At 42.7% G+C, this 20007-nt stretch overlaps 3 protein-coding genes across 5 annotated transcripts; 1 reads left to right on the plus strand and 2 right to left on the minus strand.

The window, feature by feature from the left end:
- Positions 1-572: 572 nt before the first annotated feature.
- Positions 573-4046, minus strand: LOC122838091 (gastrula zinc finger protein XlCGF57.1-like). Its single transcript, XM_044128476.1, has 2 exons — positions 4011-4046; positions 573-2717 (listed from the first exon to the last, which is right to left on the minus strand). Exon 2 carries the CDS (start codon positions 2617-2619, stop codon positions 1375-1377), a length of 1245 nt encoding a protein of 414 aa, XP_043984411.1. The 5' UTR covers positions 2620-2717; positions 4011-4046; the 3' UTR covers positions 573-1374.
- A 564-nt stretch (positions 4047-4610) lies between these two features.
- On the minus strand, positions 4611-9194 carry LOC122838118 (X-linked retinitis pigmentosa GTPase regulator-interacting protein 1-like). Of its 2 annotated transcripts, none has more exons than XM_044128507.1 (6): positions 9075-9194; positions 8855-8968; positions 8073-8368; positions 5769-5936; positions 5480-5557; positions 4611-5377 (listed from the first exon to the last, which is right to left on the minus strand). In XM_044128507.1, the coding sequence occupies exons 3-6, from the start codon at positions 8341-8343 to the stop codon at positions 5190-5192; spliced, it is 705 nt and encodes a 234-aa protein (XP_043984442.1). In that variant the 5' UTR covers positions 8344-8368; positions 8855-8968; positions 9075-9194; the 3' UTR covers positions 4611-5189. The 2 variants fall into 2 exon arrangements, with proteins under 2 accessions (XP_043984442.1, XP_043984443.1); XM_044128508.1 differs by having other exon boundaries at positions 8073-8365; positions 9075-9191.
- Positions 9195-9589: 395 nt separating this feature from the next.
- LOC122838076 (gastrula zinc finger protein XlCGF57.1-like) lies at positions 9590-14706 on the plus strand. 2 transcript variants are annotated; one of them, XM_044128445.1, is made up of 2 exons: positions 9590-9928; positions 11087-14706. In XM_044128445.1, the coding sequence occupies exons 1-2, from the start codon at positions 9700-9702 to the stop codon at positions 12499-12501; spliced, it is 1644 nt and encodes a 547-aa protein (XP_043984380.1). In that variant the 5' UTR covers positions 9590-9699; the 3' UTR covers positions 12502-14706. The 2 variants fall into 2 exon arrangements, with proteins under 2 accessions (XP_043984380.1, XP_043984381.1); XM_044128446.1 differs by having other exon boundaries at positions 9590-9871.
- The last annotated feature ends 5301 nt before the right edge of the window (positions 14707-20007 follow it).

A 20007-nucleotide genomic window follows, 5' to 3' on the forward strand; every position in this document is an offset into this window, starting at 1 on the left:
GGAAATCCAGAAACACAAAGAAAAAACAAAAAAACCTCAGGAATTTTAATGACAGAAAAACCTGGTAAAACAGCCGTTAAACATGAGACACCAGTAACAGACGGTGTTGGGATGCCAGTAGCTCCACTCTAATCGGACCGCAACACTAAAAATAAATCAGTTTCTGTTTCCTGCTTCCACAGGAAGTCCTTAAACTCTGGTGATGTTGAGAAATGACAGTAAAGTGGGACAAGTTGTCCAATCACGACTTCCTCACATCATTCCAGACTTTAGGTGACGTCAAGTTTAAGGACAAAACACAAACACAGGAAGAAAATTTATTATTATTATTATTCATTGTAATTCATGTTCCAGACTTAAACAATATTATTGTTTCTCCCACACCAACACAGACTCTCTGAAAGAAAAAAAGGTTTGGTTGTCACAATAATAAAATATCCAATTTGATACCAAGAAAAATAATCTACCATTTTTAATCGTAATAATTATAGCAAAACAAAAACATACAAATAATTCTAACATTTTCACTTTTCACAATTAGAGTAAAACTTAGAAGTCTGAGAGAACGGAGCCTTATTTATAAAAATATCTGATTTAAAAATCTCCCCTCTGGTAAAGTAGCAAGTATGAAAGTTAATCATCTTTATGAAAGTGTTTACCTTTGATTCAGTTATGCAATTATTTTATTTTATAATAGCATATATTGACTTTTTCTTTTTACATTTATTGTTGATATAAATACATTTTTACCACTGGGGGATGAATAAAGACTCATTCTTCACTAAACAAATTAATTTTCAAAACAAACATGAATCATGAGCATTCAAAACGTATTTTTGGTGTAAACATGCAGCCCTGTTTCATTTCTGTCTGAATTTATTAAGTACAGACTCTTCAGGATTTTATCATTTTTATGGTGGTACATTAGAAATATTTACAAGGAAATTAACGATTTTTGATGGCAAATATCACAAAATCAAATGTGACTGACTCACCATATCAATCAGGGACCATCAACTAATTGCAAATAAAGGAGCTTTAATGACTTTTCTTCTGGACGTTGTTTCCCTGTTGGGAAAGCTGCTCCTCCCTCCCCAGCAGCTTATTGGGGAGGGATGGATGGAAACAGCTGCCTTTGTGTCATACAACTGATTCTTTTGACAACCCAGCAGGAGGAATGGTTCAATGTACCAAACAAGAGTGCTTACAAAATGATATCACTAAATGATATTAGCAACATCTATTACCACAGTAACTCCAATCATATTGTGAAGGAAAAGTTCATCCCAGTCACCATCTACCTAAAAGTAGATCTACTGCATGTTTGCTTATTCTCAAATGGGCCGATGTCTGAGAAAGGAACAAGACAGACGTTTAACGTTTCTTGCCTGTGTGAGTTCTCATGTGAACATTCAACAGATCTTTTCTGCTGAACTTTTTTGAACAGGTTTGACATGAGAATGGTTTCTCACCGGTGTGAGACCTCATATGATACGTCAGATGACTTTGTTGGTTGAAGGCTTTTTCACAGGTTTGACATGAAATATGCTTTTCGCCCGTGTGAATTCTCAGGTGACGAGTCAAACCATTTTGCATGTTGAAAACCTTTCCGCACGTCTGACATGAGTAAGGCTTTTCGCCTGTGTGAGAAGTCATGTGAAAATTCAAAGAATTCTGGTGGGTAAAAGTCTTTCCACACATCTGGCATGAGAAAGGTTTCTCACCTGTGTGAATTCTCATGTGAACTGTCAACCGAGCTTTAACACTAAATTTTTTTCCACATATCTGGCATGAATAAGGTTTCTCACCAGAGTGAATTCTCATGTGAAGAATCAATTGACTTTTCAAACTGAATTTTCTTTCACAGATCTGACATGAGAAAGGCTTCTCACCTGTGTGCAAGTTTATGTGCAGACTCAAGCTACTTTGCCGGTTGAAAGCTTTTCCACAAGTCTGACACAAAAAAGGTTTCTCCCCAGTGTGAGTTCTTATGTGGTCCCTCAAAGTGCTCTGCCTGATATAAGCTTTCCCACACGTCTCACATGAAAAAGGCTTCTCACCTGTGTGCGTTTTCATGTGGTCCTTCAAAGCACATTGCAAGGTGAAAGTTTTTCCACAGGTCACACAAGAGAAAGTCTCACCTGTGTGAGCTTTCATGTGGTATTTCCATTTACTTTCCACAGTGAAAGCTCTTCCACAGAACTCGCATGAGAAAGGCTTTTCTCCTGTGTGCGTTCTGACGTGGCCTAGCAGCTGACTATGCCACATGAAGGTTTTTCCACAGGTCTCACATGAGAACCCCTCACCAGTGTGAGTTCTCATGTGCTGCCTCAATTTGCTTTTCTCGGTAAAAGCTTTCCCACAGGTCTGACATGAGAAAGGCTTTTCCCCTGTGTGACTTCTCATGTGTTCTTTCAGTTTACTTTGCCAGAGAAACGTTTTTCCACAAGTCTGACAAGAGACCAGCTTTTCACCCGTGTGAGTTCTCATGTGGTAATTCAGTTTACATTTGTAGAGAAAAGTCTTTCCACAGACCTGACATACTAAATTCTTCTGGCCTTGGTGAGAACTCAATTGAAGAGTCAAACTGTTCATGAGGCAGACCCTGCTGTCCGCCATTTTTAACTGCTGAGGTTCAGATTCATCCTCTTCATTGTTGGTCTCTGGAGTATCTGGTGTCTTCTGACCCAAACTGGAGTTCAAATCCTGGTTTTGTCCTGAAGGGATAAAAGGGCTTGTTACTGGGAAAGTAATAACTCAAACTTTTTATTCAATTAAAATGTAAAATGCTTTGAAATGCGCAAAAGTAGAATCAAATAACATTGTCTCTTTGACCTCATCTTAAAACGAACTGTTCATCTTAACCAGAAATATGACCAGCAGAGATAATTTCACTGAACTACAGTCCAGAATCATAAAGCATTCTGGGGGATGTAGGCAGAGGAAAGACTTTATGGCTCAAAAACACTGAACGACTATAGACCCATTGCTCTGACTTCTGGCTTTGTGAAGGTTTTGGAGAGGCTGGTTCTGGTACATCTGGGGTCACAGCTGGATGCAGACCAGCCCCATTCAGGAGTGATGATGTGATTATAGTCCTGCTGCAGACGGCCTAGTCCTCCCTAGACAGACCTGACACCATTGTCCTGTTCTTTGACTTTTCATCAGCCAGGTAGATGGTGTTGACCATCCACCAGTTTCTCTGTGGGAGAAACTGGCTATAATGGTGGTAGATGCATCAGTCATGTGGCACCACAAGGTGGCGCACCGTCCTTAGAGCCAACACTGCCATAAAAGGGAAGCTGGGTCAGAGCTATTGGATTAACAACAAATGGAAGAAATTAACATATAAACCTTTTTACATATTTATTTATGCAAAAATAAATATTATTACGTACCTCGCCTCTCGCCCCACAGGGACAAAGAGGAACGGAAATGGATGGATGGATTAAATATTGTTAATTAACTTTATTCTGCTTGTTTATTACCTTTCGGCGTGACAAGAGTCATAACAAGATGCAGAACTTTAATTCAGGGGTGGAAATGAAAAATGTCCTCCAGCTGCTGTGGAAGGGAGAGAACATTTTCTACCCGCCACTGATTTGTTTTTTATAATTACAAACCCCAAATTATATAAAATACATTTTATATTCTTAACTCTATGAAAACCGATTTACTGACAATAAGTTTACCACACATATGTAGGTACAGACTAATTTAAGTTAAAGCACGGACACCTTAACAGAGGTGAAGCGCCATAAATTCACTTGAAGTAATTACTAACAGCACAACTCAAACATTCTTGCAATCATTTCCTATGTTGGACATTTCCACATTTTGGCTACAATTCCCCAGATAGTATTTACTGAAGATGTTTTTTAAACAGTATCAAGATCTGTTTTCTAATTCTCCTGTTTGTTTTCCCTCTTATTAGGTTTTTATTGACATTCAGTGTTTTTCAGTCTGCCTGCTAGCTTAGTGTTAGCTTAGCTTCCTCCTCCCGGACTCACTCTCACACACCTGGCCTGCTCCCTGCACGAAACGCTGTTTCTTCATGAACATTTCCTCTCCTCACCGGCAGCAGCAGCAGCAGCAGCAGCTCACCTGAACTCTTCCTCAATCAGTCCCTGGTCACGTCTCTCATCATCCTCCTCTGACGATAATGAATCCCGCAAACACTAATTTTCCCTCCATCTCAGCTCCAGCAGGTAAAGTTTATGTGATAATTAACGGAATAAACCCTCCGCCTTTACTTTGGAGAGTCAGCTGTTTACATTTTAAACCGGTTCTTTTACCAGCAAACAGTCTGATGAGCTTTTGTTGCTTTTTCAATTTAAGGTGTTGAGAGTGTTACCCTTTATAATGTTCAAAACATTCTCTCACAAAGTTTGAAGGTCGATTGAGCAATGCGCCAGAATATCTTCATGTTAGAGAAACATCCTTGTTCTGCGTTTGAACATCCTGATTCGTTTCAGGTACGTTCAGAACCGCCCAGGATTCCTGTTCCCCACCCGGAACGTTCTGGGCAGGGTTAGGGGTCAGTCGATGATCAAAATGACCACGAGGCTTCAATTCACTGGAAAAGGATTTTCAAAAGAATCAAGAATCAACAAATTTAATATTTTTATTCATCCTCTACAATTGTAGACAAAAATGTTGAAAAAGAGTATAAATCCAAACAATGCTATCCGGTACAACCTTCATCACAATTCAGTTACAATTCTGTAAAATACAATGAAAGTTTTTCCAGACCCAATTGGTCCCACAATCATACATGAGACAGGTTTCTTCAATCTAAATCAAAACAGATTTCTCTCTGTTTCTCTCTTAAACCCTAAAAACCAGAGTGTAGAGTTGATCCATCAGTAAAAAGTCTTCTCTTATCAAAAAGTATTTCAACAGGAACTTCCTCCAGCTCTGACGCCGTCAGAATCCACCGATGCATCCGAGCGATGCTGTGAAGTCAGATCAGTCAGATTCTTTTGTTTTCTGGTTGGTTCTGCAGTGTTTTGGTTCTGCGGCCATAAATCCCTGAGATGTTCAGGAGAAGCTGGAGGTTGATTCACACAAAGAGCCCATTGTGTTGGTCTAAAATAATCTGAACAGCATCAAGAATTTCTCTCAATTCTTCTACAACATTTCTCATTTCATTTGAATCAGCTCTACCCTCTGGGCCTCCCACTTCAGAGTTAGCAGGTAGAATCACACGAATCCCTTGAAATGACATGCAGGTCACAGGAGATGCTGTGTAACACAGTCTGAGTCGCATGAAGCAGCAGAGCAGCCTTAGTTTTATCAAAACTATCAAGATGGCGGACATCGTTTCTTCTGTGTGCTGAACGTCTTCCTGGAGTTTCCCCCAACAGCAGCAGAGACTCTACATGATGGAAAAAAATACATTTAAATAAATTAATGCAATTAAACATCCAGTAGCTACAACTTCTGATCTTACTAAATAATATAAACTGAAATAGCACACCTGAGATTAATCCGTTAACCAACGACAGTCTTCTGTGCAGTTTCCTTGCTCTCTTCCTCTTTTTCACAGACCTGGAAGCTGAGAAACATTCAGAACTTTTATTACACAGAGAGAGGATTTAAGTAGAAACAGCTTCTGTTAAAAACATCACAAAGTGGCAACAGCCTGGAATCAACATGAGCAAAGAAGTTTCTATCATTCACAGACACACACACACACACAGACACACACACACACACACATTCACACACACACACACACACACACATCATCTCCAGTTAAAGTTAACCTTTTGATTTATTCCATAGAGGAGCTCTGGTTCTGGTTCTGGTTCTGGTCAGTCCACCAGCAGCTGCTGGCCGGTTCTGTCTGGCTGGTGCCGGTCCAGCAGACGCCTGATTGGCTGGAAGTGCTGCTGGGTCTCCAGCCGCCTCAGCGTTCTCATTACGGATTAAATCTACAGCAAGACAAACAGACAAACAATAAAAATCAGTTAGTTTCCTGAAAAAATCCAAACAGTTTGTTTCCTGCTTTCAGTAATAAATAACAGTTTTACACTCACTCTGTACTTCAGTATCAGATGCATACATGTGTATATAATTTGACTACTTACTGTTGGATAGTGCAGAGAAGTCTTAGAATCAACAGATGAAGATCTACTGAAATTAGCCTGCTTGCCTGGAGACTTGGACATTATTCAGAATGATGCTGCTTTTGCAATTGAAATCAATGAAACCACCGGCGGTACCGGAGCAGACACTGTCCCGAGTTGGGGCTCCTCAAGCTGCGCTGTACCTTGATTTTTTTCAGGTTCTGTTTGCTCCAGGTCCCTTTATTTGAAAGTAGTTCGACGGGAAAGAGGGTAACGAGAGAAGAGGAAGACGTGGCAAATGTCGCCAGGCCGGGAGTCGAACCTGTGACCACCGCCATGAGGTCTAAGGCCTCGATATGTGGGTTGTGCTTTGGCCCCGACGCGCTTTCCTTTTAAACACTTTAAACGGATGAAGGAAATGAAGAACTCATCGTCAGCACTAACTAGTTCTACGTGTCTTACATTAAATGCTTCTTTTTTAACCTTTATCCTAAACGATAGTTGTTTCTTTCTACGGATCCCCTAAAGAATGACATCAAGCACAATAGACCCCCCCCCCTCATGCCCCTGCAGGAGGGCAAAAAGCTCCTAGCTAAAGACGACTAGCATTGGTTTTAGCCATTATCAAAATAAAGTACTAAAACTTACGCCTGATATGTAAAAGGGAAACAGATGCAGTGCTTTGATGCTAATTGTTTTTGACAATTAGCTTTGATGCTAATTGTCAAAAACAATTAGCATCAAAGCTAATTGATGCTTTGATGCTAATTTGATTATCTTATTGTAGTCAAAACTACAATTAGATAATTGTAGTTAGGAAAAAGTTTAATCAAGAGAAAAACATATTAAGGGAGAGGAACGTAGCTCAGTTAAGCTAGCTTGACTATGACTACTGAACAGGTAGATGTGATGTGGAATTCAGCGTTTCAGTTCAGTTAAAAAGATGTTAAAATGGCGACCCACACAAACTCCGACAGATCAGAAGAATCGGTGTTTAATTTAGCTAACCAACCACCACCATGTTAGCTTAGCTAATAGCAGCAGTGGCTAATCCACCACTGCTGTGTTAACTTAGCTATAAGATAATTGCAAAAACATAAAGCCTGTTAGAACCGTAACAGACTGAGTGTTCTGTTCTTTGTGTGGGAAATGTTTGAGTGATTTTGGCTTTAATCCTGATACATAGAGTGTGTTGTTGTTGTTGTCAGTTGCTATGGTAACGAGTCTCTGTGTAGCATAGCTCAAGGGTGCCCAAAGTTGGTCCTCGAGGTCTGGCATCCTGCACGTTCTAGTTCTCTCCCTGGTGGTAGTAACAACCTTTTCAGCAGGTCAATGTTCTTCTTAGGCCTCCAACAGCCATCATTTGATCCAGGTGCGTTAAACCAGGGAGACACTAAAACCTGCAAGATGCCGGCCCTCCAGGACCCACTTTGGGCCCCCCTGGCATAGCTGACAGAGTGCAGCGCCGCCGCTGAGGACGGCAAGGAAATGAATCGACTTTGTGGCCTCCAGCGTTATGATCACAAAATTTCCAGACATTTGCATGTTATCATTTACATCACAAAATTTCCAGATGTAAATGATAACATGCAAATGTCCATAGAGGTGTGTGTGTGTGTGTGTGTGTGTGTAAGCAGGGCAGTGGTTGTGAGCTGGGGCCCCCTGGGCGGGCTGCCCTGCGCCGCCGCCCTGCAGCACTAATGTAAATGCTTTGACTAACAGGCTTGTTTTTACAGCGGAGTGGACACTGGTAAATCTGGACCGGCTAGCGGTCGGCTCCCAAACTGGTTTTGAAACTCTTAATGGTCTGAACCCAGTCTGTTTAACTGGTCTCTGTCAGCACAACTAGAACTCATGGTGGAACCCCCAGCTAGCTGACTCTAGCTAGTTAGCCTCAGCTAACAGTTAGTTAGCTGGGGCTAACGCTAACTGACTAGCAGTCAGTCAAGATTCTTCAAAGGTGATTAAATAAGAGTAAAGAACTCTGGGAAAAACCGTTACCTCTGCTGGATCCTGAGCCTTCATCGTCACTTCCTTCCTGCTCAATGCAGAGTTCCACCTCTTCCTCCATTATCTCCCGAGCCTCCTCTTCCTCCCAAGATTCCTCTTCCTCCTTTATTTGCACCATTTCTTCCTCTTCCTCCTTTATCTGCACCATTTCTTCCTCTTCCTCCTTTATTTGCACCATTTCTTCCTCTTCCACCTTTATCTGCACCATTTCTTCCTCTTCCTCCTTTATCTGCAGCAGAGTCGGTTCCACCAGATCTTCCATCTTGGATCCAAACTGCAAATTGCTGCTGGAGACAAACCCTTGTTAATAACTGTCTCAATACTTATTCAGTCATTATAAACTGTTTAAAAATATAAAAACTAGCATCCTAACACACAGTTTGAATAATCTTGAATTTTGTAGCACAGGAGCTAAATTATTTCGTTTTATTTTGCAGCAGATCATCAGGCTGCTGAGCATCATGGCTGGACAAACAAAGGGGCTTTAGCCAGGCCTCGCATGAGGCCCCAAAAGGGCAGGAACGGCCCCGACTTTCTATTTCTGATTTAAAAAACATCGGATTCGTATTTTTCTGCTTTGGGTTTAATACTAAGCTCCTTTACAGATCGAGTTCAGCTTAAAATAACTTAAATATTAAGATTTCATCAGGTTGAAAAACATATTCAGATCAGAGATGTTGCTCTGAGATGTTTATTAAATATTCATATTTACTGTTTTGTCACACATAAATCATGTTAAAGCAGAGAAAAAGAGCCGAGGCGTCTCAGCTTACCGCGCAAAACTCTCAATGGTCAGCCGAACAAAGGAGCTCTTTGTTCAGTTGCTGGTTCCGTTCGGTTCGGTTGATTGGTCCTCGATGCGGCTGGGTAGCAGTCACTGCTTGGTGCTGGAAGGGAGAAGTTGTGTCACCAGAACCGGGTCAGAGAATGTTCCGATTTAACGCTCCAAAAGTAAAGATTCAGAGCCAGAAAGCTGCCTCCACCAACAAGAACCTGAAAGGTTTTCCTCGGCAGATCCGCACCACGCGCTGCTGGTCAGAGAGCTAGCGCAGGAAGCTCGAGTCTGTTTCCGGTCTCCTGACAAATTCTGCCCCCCTGTGTCGGGAATGCGCACTGCAGGATCCAACAGATTCAACCTACTGGGTTTACCTGCCAGGCCATAAACAGAATCCACTGGCCGCTCAGAGAACGGATTTTAAAATGCTTTTAGTTTGTAAATCAATAAACGGCTTAGCACCAAAATAAATACGTTAAAGAATTGCTGTCCAGACCACGCGGGCCTTTTGAAACATGGAGTAGCAATATTCAGCCAACCTGAAGAAGACGTTATTTTTTGTTTTTATTACAAAAATAGGTCCAGTAAAGTGTACATTCTCTGTTCATGCTACAGTTACAAAGAATAAAGAACCCAAAATGAATATAAAGCTTAACGGCACAAATTATAAATACAGCATAGTGAGCTATAAACTAAAAATACGGAAGCCATTTCACCAGCACTGGGCGGTGGGGACGCTTTTTCTAACCGGAACAGGAAGTACCCGTGTCACTAACTTCCGGTTAGCATGATTAGCCGTTTCCCAGAGAGTGTCTAGGTGTGTTGTGAGTCTGCGCAGCAACAATGTGTTCCGTTGAGCCTCTGAGAGAGTTTATCAGAGAGAGACTAACTGCTGCTGCTGAAGAAATCTTCACCCAGCTGGAGAAAACCATCGTCCGGTACGAGGAGGAGATCGACCGGCAGCGGAGACTGCTGGACCTCACCTGGAGACCCCGAACCCAGCAGAACCCCGCAGGTAGGTCCGGCCGCGGAGCGGGCTGCTTCTGGACTCAAGTTAGAACCGGGCTGAAAGGTTCGTGGGAGGAAGATTTCATTTTCTGAGTTCTGATTTTATTCTGAATGTTAGAAGGTTTCACTAGAACCACGAGATGTTCGACCCAAACACCAGATCAAAATAACTGACTCGTCATTTCACATTTTGACTGATTTATTGATGTTCATCTGCATTTAAAGGGAAATACCAAAGTAAGAAACATCAGACCTGTTAGATTACACTCAGAGGTCCGTTCTGTTCAGCAAGGCCAACTTTACCCCAGTAGTTATTTATCATATTGAGTTTGACTGCTGTCATTTTATCTAATTTCACACTGTGTTACTATCGGCTGTAATTAAAAAAGAATAAATAAATAAAAATTGATACTAATCTGGTTAATTTTCCACATGAGAGAAAGGAGAGCGCAATGCGAAAGCCGGAGAGGAACAACAACAATGGACCTGATCTGGATCCTGTATTTCTCCACAACACTTTGAACCATTTATACCAGCAGAACCAACAAGGCTCTAACAGGCGATCGTTACCTTAACGAGCTAAAAATAAATGCCGTGCTGAGACGGGCAGAGCTGGACGCTCTTTGAGATGCTAACAGGAGCTATACTGCCTGCGGTACTGACAGATCCATGTCGCTGTTATCACCACACTGTACTCTACACAGCTGATGATGCCGAACCGGACACAGCGCTAAAGACACTGGGAGAAAAAGACAAGCAGCGCTAACAAAACCATTACTACTGGAAATGCTAACGGAGCTATCACTACTGGAAATGCTAACAAAACCATTACTACTGGAAATGCTAACGGAGCTATCACTACTGGAAATGCTAACGGAGCTATCACTGCTGGAAATGCTAACGGAGCTAGGGCGACGGAACGCAGAACAGAGCAAGGCCCACTTGTGTTTTCCATGTAACTAACAATGTAAATGTGTGATTATGCATCAGTATAATATCCAACAAAGATAATTTAATAACAAATTTTCTACACACCTCAGCATGAAATAATTGAGTGTATTTAGATGAAAGAAATACAGACTTCCCCTCATATCAGATATAATGTGCTTATTAATATTAATTCATGACTTTTAAGAAAATAAAAGTTGCTCTAGAAGTAAATGCAACTAATCTGATTAATGGGTCAAACCCATTAATCAAATGTTTTTCTTCTCTCCTTCAGGCCTCCAGCAGCGTCGTCTCTGCAGTCAGGAGGACGTTTCCATCCAGAACCACGAGAGGATCTCTGGACCGGAACCTCTGAATGAGGAACCAGAACCTCTGCAGATCAAGGAGGAGCCAGATGATGAGTGCAGCAGCCCGGATGACGTGCAGGTCGTCCTGAAGGAGGAGGCCGATGCCAGTGAGGAACCGGACCTCGTTGATTTGGACCCAACCAGAGCACAGAATCTCCCTGGAGACATTCTGGAGGCTGAAGATCAGGAAGGAGCCAGCAGGAACAAAGAGCGGCATCCAGGTAGGGAGGCTAGAACTCACAAAACGGATCAGAACCAGCACTTCTGTAAAACCTGCTCTAAGGGTTTTACCCAGAAGCGCTATCTGACTAAACACATGAGGGTCCACGCCGCAGAGACGCCCCTCACCTGCCCCACCTGCAGCAAGAGCCTGAAGAACCAGTTGAGCCTGACAGTCCACCTGAGGAGTCACTCAGGTGAGAAACCTTTTCCCTGTGCAGCCTGCGGGAGGCGCTTCGCCCACCAGCTCAGTCTGAGTCTCCACCAGAGGGTCCATTCAGGTGAGAAGCCATATGGGTGCCAGGTATCTGAAAGGAGCTTCCTGAGCAGCAGCAACCTGACGTGTCACCTGAGGACGCATACAGGAGAGAAACCCTTCCAGTGTCTCACTTGTGGGAAGTGCTTCAGCCAGAGGGACAACCTCAAGAGACATGCAAAGATCCACCGTGGAGAGAAGCCGTTCTGCTGTCCCACCTGTGAGAAGAGCTTCTACCAGAAAGGTCAGTTGACGGCCCACCTGAGGACTCTCAGCAGTGACCGGCCGTTCCCCTGCTCCGTCTGTGAGAGAGGCTTCTGTGACAGCCACGATCTGTCCACTCATATGAGGACCCATACGGGTGAGAAGCCGTTCCCGTGTCTCACCTGTGGAAAGCGATTTAGTCAGAGAGGGAATCTAACCATTCACATGAGGACACACACAGGCGAGAAGCCCTTTGAATGTCTGACCTGTAGAAAGAGTTTCTGCCAGAAGGGCAACCTGATGGCCCACCTGAGCACCCACAGCAGCGCCAGACCCCACGCTTGTGATGTCTGTGGGAAGGGCTTCAGCGAACACTGTGACCTGTCCACTCACATGAGGACCCACACAGGAGAGAAGCCCTTCCAGTGCCTCTCCTGTGAAAAGAGCTTCAACAATAAGTTTAACTTGATCGCCCACATGAGGACGCACACTGGAGAGAGACCCTTTCAGTGTGGGACCTGTGGGAAGAGTTTCTGTCAGAGAGGGAATCTGAACGTTCACATGAGGACACATACAGGTGAGAAGCCGTTCCTATGTCTCTCCTGTGGAAAGCGCTTCCAGAGGAAAGGTAACTTAATGGCTCACATGACCACACACAGCTAGCCGAGGACTTTATCCCCTCGAACACTTTGCTCCTCCTGGAGAGGTCTTCTTCAGCAACACCTGGAGGTGCTATGACTGACTGGACTGGTCGATAGGTGGGTCTCCAGAACCTCCCATGTCTCTGTGGTTCAGAGATGGACTAATTGTCAGATTCAGGGGCCTGAAAAGGTTTTTCTTGTAGCTCTCTGGGTGCCTATAATCCATAAATAACAAGGTAACAAGATACCGTATTTTCCGCACTATAAGGCTCCAGTAGAGGCTGGGGTTTTGTTATGCATCCATTAAATGGAGCTCCGCTAAAGGGAATGTCAACAAAACAGTCAGATAAGTCAGTCAAACTTTATTAATAGATTACAAACCAGCGTTCTGACAACTCCATTCACTCCTAAATGAATAAACAGCTGTTTTATTATTTTCCCTGAGGTAAAGTCAGTGACATGGTAACATGTAGAGCAACATTTATCTCACATAGTGGAGGGGAACTTTTCCTTGATTCAATAAACACGTAAAAAACAATCTGATACTGTTACGGTAAATTAAACCTTAGTGCAATCACTATATAGTAACACTCTAAATAGTGCAAAGCAATAACAAAATATCAATAACTCAACGTTGTTCAAAAGTTAATCTTCATATTTACAATATGACCAACCTTGTTCAGCTGTAAAAACACAAAATAAACATGTGAAGCTCATTTTATTAATTTATTCCTCATCCATGAATCCCTCCAATTCTTCTTCAGTGTCTGAATTAAACAGTTGGGTGAAAACATCCAACATGTCCGGCTCCGTCTCGTTAAAGTCGTCATTAATGGAGTCAGTGTCGCTGCAGTTCAGTGATAATTCCTGCCTTCCTGAAACCTCAGACCAAGAATGATCCATCAGCCCAGGTATTTATGATCCACTGGCAGATTGTGGCGCATGTCGTCGGGTTCTGTCTCCCCGTCTGGGTGAACATGTGTTCGCCTTCTGTCATCCACTGTTCACACGCAGTTCACAGTCTAGCTTTGGATGCCCTGTGACACCGATATCTAGCGGCTGGAGTTCTTCTTCTTCTACGGGGTAAAATGAAGTCGGCGGCTGCTTACTGTAGTTGTGAGACCTGTTGTGGCTCAATATTGGTCCATATATAAGGTACACCGGATTATAAGGCGCACTGTCGGCTTTTGAGAAAACTGAAGGTTTTGAGGTGCCTTATAGTGTGGAAAATACGATATACTGATATATGAACAACTTATTTCTTGTGTTTCTGTTTTCAGCATCTTTAGTATAAAAAGGTTTTTTTGTGTTACTGCATTTGGAGTAATTTCAACGTTGCTTCAGCTACCTATAAACTTTTATAACAGCTTCCTGTTAGCATCAGCTAACTGATAGCATCCTGTTAGCATCAGCTAACTGATAGCATCCTGTTAGCATCAGTCTATTGTTGGCTTTTTGTTAGCTTAAACTAGCTGTTAGCTTCCTGTCTGAACTAATTAAAGTAGTCTTCTTAACAGAGACAAACAGTTATAATATAAATTTTATATTAGTTCATCTGTCGTTGGAATCTGTTTCCTGCTTCTAGTCATTTCATCTCCGTGTCCCAAATGTCCTGACTCCAGTCCCAAATAACAAAACTGGAATTCCTTTTGAATGATCAGTTCAGGAAAACTGAAAGTGTTCAACTAACGCTGCTGAAGTTCCTCTGGTAACGTCCTCTAACATGGAGGACCAACATGTTACGGTTGGTGTTCTCCATAAGCTGAATGATTCTTCGGGATAAACAAAATGTTCTTAGCTGAACCTGATAACCAGTCAGCTGTGTGTGTGTGTGTGTGTTGATTATTTGCATCTGATGATTAAAGTTCCTATTCAAAATCAATAAACCATCAGGTCTCATTCTTGAGAACATGGATGTGAATTGTTCACCTGCTTCTTTATCCTTTTCTTCATTAGTTGTTTTTCCCAGCAGCAGCCTGGAGCCTCTTTCACTTGGATGTTTGACCAAGTTGAACATCCTGGTAAGATGCTTCAGACGGCCTGCGGAGGGCGCTACAAGGCTGCGGCATCTCTGACTGTTCCCGACTGCGTTTAGTGACACAGGGATGATATCCAGTTCAACCTGACTGGATATTTCTCAATCAGCTCCTTTTAGGCTCTGAGCTCAAAGTAAGATGCCAGAAAACTATTAGAAAAAAATGTTAGACAATTTAATTTCATATAATTATGAAATTAATTATATGAAACAATCGTAGGAGCCATTTGTTTGTTAAATACTAAATGAAATAAATGTGTCCTATTTGATGTTTGTTGTGATGTAAACTCACAAAGGAACCAGGTCATCAGTACAGGTTTGTTTATTGAACGTTCAGAAACTCCAGCGGCTGAACGCGCCACAGGTAAACAGAACCACCTGAACAGGTGATCAGCTGGAAACCACCACGACCTTTTTACTCCCTTTGACCTTTAGCTCACCTGTTGCTGTGGCAACAGCCTGCACCTGCAAGCTGAGCAGAAATTGGGTTAAAAACAAAACATTCAGTTTCACCATATCAGTTTTCAGGTTTGACATTTATTTTGCAATTAATAATTGATGATTATTAATCAGAGATTATTAATCATCGATTATGAATTGATTATTAATGATAGATTATTAAGCGATTATTAATTATTAATCAGATTATTAATCTGCGCTCCCTGAACTCAGCGCAGGACGGTGAGCTGATGTTGCTCTGATGGTCAGTCGGTCTTTCAGTTCCTTTTTCTGTTGTTAATGAAACTGAAACTTGTTGAAACAATAATTACTGAGACGGTTATTTTTATTATCGTTTTGGATCTCGGTGAATATTTCGGTTAGCGTCAGAAGGACTGGCTGGTTTCCTGTCAGGATCGACGTATTGAGCATCTCTGAACTGTACCAACTCTGACGAACCTCAAGTCACGTTCAGTTGTTCTTTTCTACCAAAAATCTATATGTGCTGTAAAACATATTCTATGTAAGAATGGACTAGTCAAAGTCCAAGCCTAAAATGAACTGAGCTGGTCTGGTTTAATCAACTTCCAGGCCAGAGACAGAGACGACTGTCCACCCGTTTGCAGCAGAATGAATCTCCTCACCTTGGTTCTGAACCAGACCCTCCAAACGGACCCGCCCTCCTGCCTTAGAAAGGTCAGGATCAGACCATCCAACCCACTCATGATCAAATTAAAGTCCAGTCTTCCAATCTTGTCTCAAACTTTGGAGAAAGGTCATTGCTGCTGACCTTAAGGACCATCTCTGACAAAGCGACATAAACAACTCTGGTTTCCACTCTGTCCTGCCCTGAAGCAGCTCCACAACACCCACCTTCATCTGCTTCACCATCGGATGGACTCTTTTCCTTGGGTTGGTTTATGCTGCACCTGCCTTGGAGAGAGAGACCAGTGGAGTCACTTCTCAGCTCTTTCCACCCCTACACTGATGACACAGTTGTATATCTGTCTCTGTCTGCAGGAGAAGATGTGGATCTGCCACAACTTTCTGCAACAGAAAGACCTCCAAGGCAGCCGCCATGATGGCCGCCAGGCCGGGCCCTAAACCTGCCTCCAGTTATCAGAATGGACATGCTGCTTCTTACCTCTCAGCTACTGAAAAGCTTCATCCAGAGGCTCAGACCTGTTGAGCAGCGGTTGCTTCCTGGAGGCGTGTCAACTGTTGAAGTTTAAATTGACCCAGCTGCTAACGTTTGTCCATGATGGATGTAATGCGCCAGTTCAACATTGTGAAGGTTACCTGCACTGTAGCCGACCGTCCACTGCGGAACCAGAAGAGCCGATCCAAACGAGGCTTTTAATGTTAATTCAGTGTTTGGAAACACGACCAACACGGACTGAACGGCTTCCTTCTCTTCCATCGATAAAACTACAGGCAGACCACAATTATACAACAGAAAATCAGCATCATCAACTTGTTCTGATTGGCCTGGTTGAAATTCTGCTAGAGGAATCCGGGTCAATCGGACGGACGACGGTTGGATTGAGTAGGAAGAAAGTGGCCAGGCTAGTTTTGACCCCATGACCTCCAAAACCAGCCATGGAGGACGGAGCTTTTTCTGCTCCTGATCTCTGGAAAGAAATAACCACCTGAATCTCTTCCATACAGTTTATATCATTTATACTTTAACTGTGTTTTTCTCTCAGTGCAGCACAAATAAAATGGATTTTTATCGTGAATTAACGGAGAGGAAGCAGACATGTTTTTTTCTGGCCACCATAAATGAGGCCTTCAGAAAAGAACCAGAGGATCTGATGGTCAGTCGGTGGATGAAGGTCAGGAAGCCTTCACCACTGATACGTTCCTCACTTCCTGCAGCCAATCTAGAACCCGACCAGAACCCAAAGACTTATATTGTCCAGATTATCATCATCAGTTTCCTCCTGGCGGATCTTCCTCCTTCTGCTCTGCGTTTCCTCCTGAAGGTCCGTCGTCCTGATCCACTGGAGCTGCAGAGCTTCCAGAGTGGAGGTCCTGTGTTGCCCCATCAGGGGCGGATGGACGGGAAGCCTCCTTCACACGTCCTCCTCCGTCCTTCCTGCCCCTGGTTCCTCTCCGTCTCCTCAGGCCCAGACGCAGCAGGCTGCGGTGGACCGTCCATTCAGACATCTTCTTCTCAGAACCGGCGTTGACCTCCTCAGCAATCTGAGCCACGGTGGCCTTCCGGTTGGACTGGACCAACTGGGCCAGCCGTCGCTCTCCGCTTTCATCGATGAGTCTCCTCCGTCCGTGACCCAGTCTCTGGTTCACCAGCTTCCCCTCTTTGGACCACTTCTGGAAGGTGCTGACCACCGCGGCCCGGGAACATCCGACAATGGACGCCGTCTTGGAGATGCTCTGACCCAGGCGGCGCGCCATCACGATCTGACCCTTCTCAAAGTCGCTCAGATCCTTCCCCTTCCCCATGTGTGCCTGCGGGTTGATGGACCGGACCGCTCCTTATCCACCCCGTCCAGAACCAGGCGCCATGGCAGACCCTCGCCCTGTGTCTGCTGCAGCAGGAAGACTTCCTGATGTGCTGCAGGGCTTCTGCAGAGAAACAAGAACCAGACATGGAACCAAGAACATTGTCTGTCTGCTAAATGTCAGAAAAGCAGCGAGAACATTTTCTAGAGATTTTTTGTATCTCTTCAAATTCAGAAGTTAGCAAACATGTCCTCAATGGTTAGTCACATTGTCTTTAAACTGTATGTTTGTGTCAAACCTTTTGGGTTTCCTTCCTCAAGCTTCTCTTCATAGTGTACTGGAGTTCTGGTCCATTACTTTTGACAGAACTGGTAGAACTGGGTCAGGTTTGTAGGCCATCCAATATCTGTCCACATCTTCTCCACAGGACTGAGATCAGGACTTTTTAACGGCCACAGCAGGACACTGACTTTCCTCTTCTGAAGCCACTTTCTAACCACTCTGCATGCTGAGGTTGTTGTCCATCCAGAGTTTTCACTTCCTACTGATGAGTTTAGATGTTGCCTTAATATTTTCACATTAGGTTCTTTCCTCCTCTGGTGAATGAACGTCTCCAGTTCCTCTCGCAGTTTCCATGCTGTGACGGTTCCACCCCGATAATTCACAGATGAGATGATACAAGTAAAAAAATGTTGTTTTGTAAAAATGGAACCATGTAATGTCTGGGCTGACTTTCCCATTGAGTCGAACCAGGAAGCAGAAAGTTCCAGGTGCATCATTAAAATACATCCGCAGGCTAACGGCTAACTAACTCGGTGTCAGTTAACCTGTCAGAGGTTTGTGGAAGACAACCCAAAATATTTGACCCACATCAGACAAATACAGAGGAGATGTATACAAATGTACAAATAAATGTTCTCACTACATTTCTCACATTTACAAAAAGAAATAATTTTGTTGATTCTGATCTAAAACAAGAAAAGTTTGTTCTGATTTAACTTTTTGTGTCTTTTACTGGGTTTATGTAAACGTCTGGATCTTCTTCACCATGAGGACATCCTGACTGATGTCTTTAGATGTGGAATCAATCATTCATCGAATGGTCTTTCCTCACGGTAACATCTATGCTGTGAAGCAGCCCCACAGCATGATGCAGCCACTCCAAGGCTTCACAGGTTGGTGCCCTCAGACTCCTAAAAACGGTCACTAAGGTCAAACACCACAGATCACAGGGCATGTCTCCATTTCTACACCTGATCAACATCTCTAACTCAGTTACTGCTGTTTTCTAAAATACAATATTATGAACAATGACTCCCTTAACTTGTATAAAACTTATATTACTAAAACATACATCAATAATATTAAAATATTATTAAATTTCTTGTTACATTTTTCTTACATTACACATGCAGTAGCGCGAAGCGCCACCAGGGGGCTTTGCGTTAAATGTCGTTTAAACTGGCTCCACAAAAACCGCTCATAAAACTGATATTTACCGTTAAAATGGTAAATGAACGGCCCCGATTAGATAATGAAGCAGACCTTGACCATTTCAGAGTGATTGTTAGAAGATAAACGGAGACATTTAGAAATAAAACAGAGGAGGAGCAGCGGAGGCTCCATATTGAACTCACCTCTCAGCAGCAGGACAAGGGAACTACGGGAGCTCAGAAGGCACAAGAGGAGCGAATCTGTTATAGCTAAACATCCCGAACTTTACAAAAAGGGGCTTTTTGTTATTGATTTGATCAGAATTTGTTGAATTGCATGTGACTCGTATTAAAGGAACAGTGCTGACTTTTTATTTTAATCTAAATAAAAAGCTTCAAAGCATTTAAAATAATTTGATTTCCCCTCTTTATTATTAAAATGTTTATCAGAGATTTGAAGGTAAAAAAAATTCCTCTTCAATATTTCTTATCAATCTGAATTTGTTTGATAAGTTTCATCTCTATAAAAGTAAAATTATGTAAAGGAAATCAATGTTTGACCTCTTCATTATAGATGTCAGATTGTATCTTGATAAATTCTCAGATTCAGAGAACAAAAAACAATAAAGATGAAGAAATATTTGTAATATGGACAATTTAAATGTATTTATATTTTTTCTTATTTCAGGTTTTTATCATTTGCTGTTTTTTTGTTATCTGTTGGATGTGAAATACTTTTTCAATGTTGTAATATTGGAGCTTAATGATCCAGACATCAGTGGTCATAATGTTCTGCCAGTAAAGTGACACATCTGAGGTAGTTATGGGTAAAGTGAAGGATATTGTTTCTCTGGATCAGAACCGGAATGACCCTGCAGAACCTGAGGGTTCTGCTGGAGGTTCTGGATGATGAGACTCGGGTTGAAGGTCCTTAATGTCTCGAGTTCAGCCCTTCAAGAACTTCATGAGAAACAGCTCATGGTTGGCCTTGACCTGTTGGGTTCAGGGATGCTTTAAAACAAGGATAGTTGTTTGTGCAACTTTTCCCTCCATACTTTTTCCTTCCACTAAACTTTCTATGAATCACCTTGGATGAGCAGCCAGTTTTTCAAAGGCTTGTGCTTCTTGTGGATTAGTAACTGCAGAACCTTGTGGT

This window comes from Gambusia affinis, linkage group LG10 (genome assembly GCF_019740435.1).
Source record: "Gambusia affinis linkage group LG10, SWU_Gaff_1.0, whole genome shotgun sequence".
Lineage (NCBI taxonomy): Eukaryota > Metazoa > Chordata > Actinopteri > Cyprinodontiformes > Poeciliidae > Gambusia > Gambusia affinis.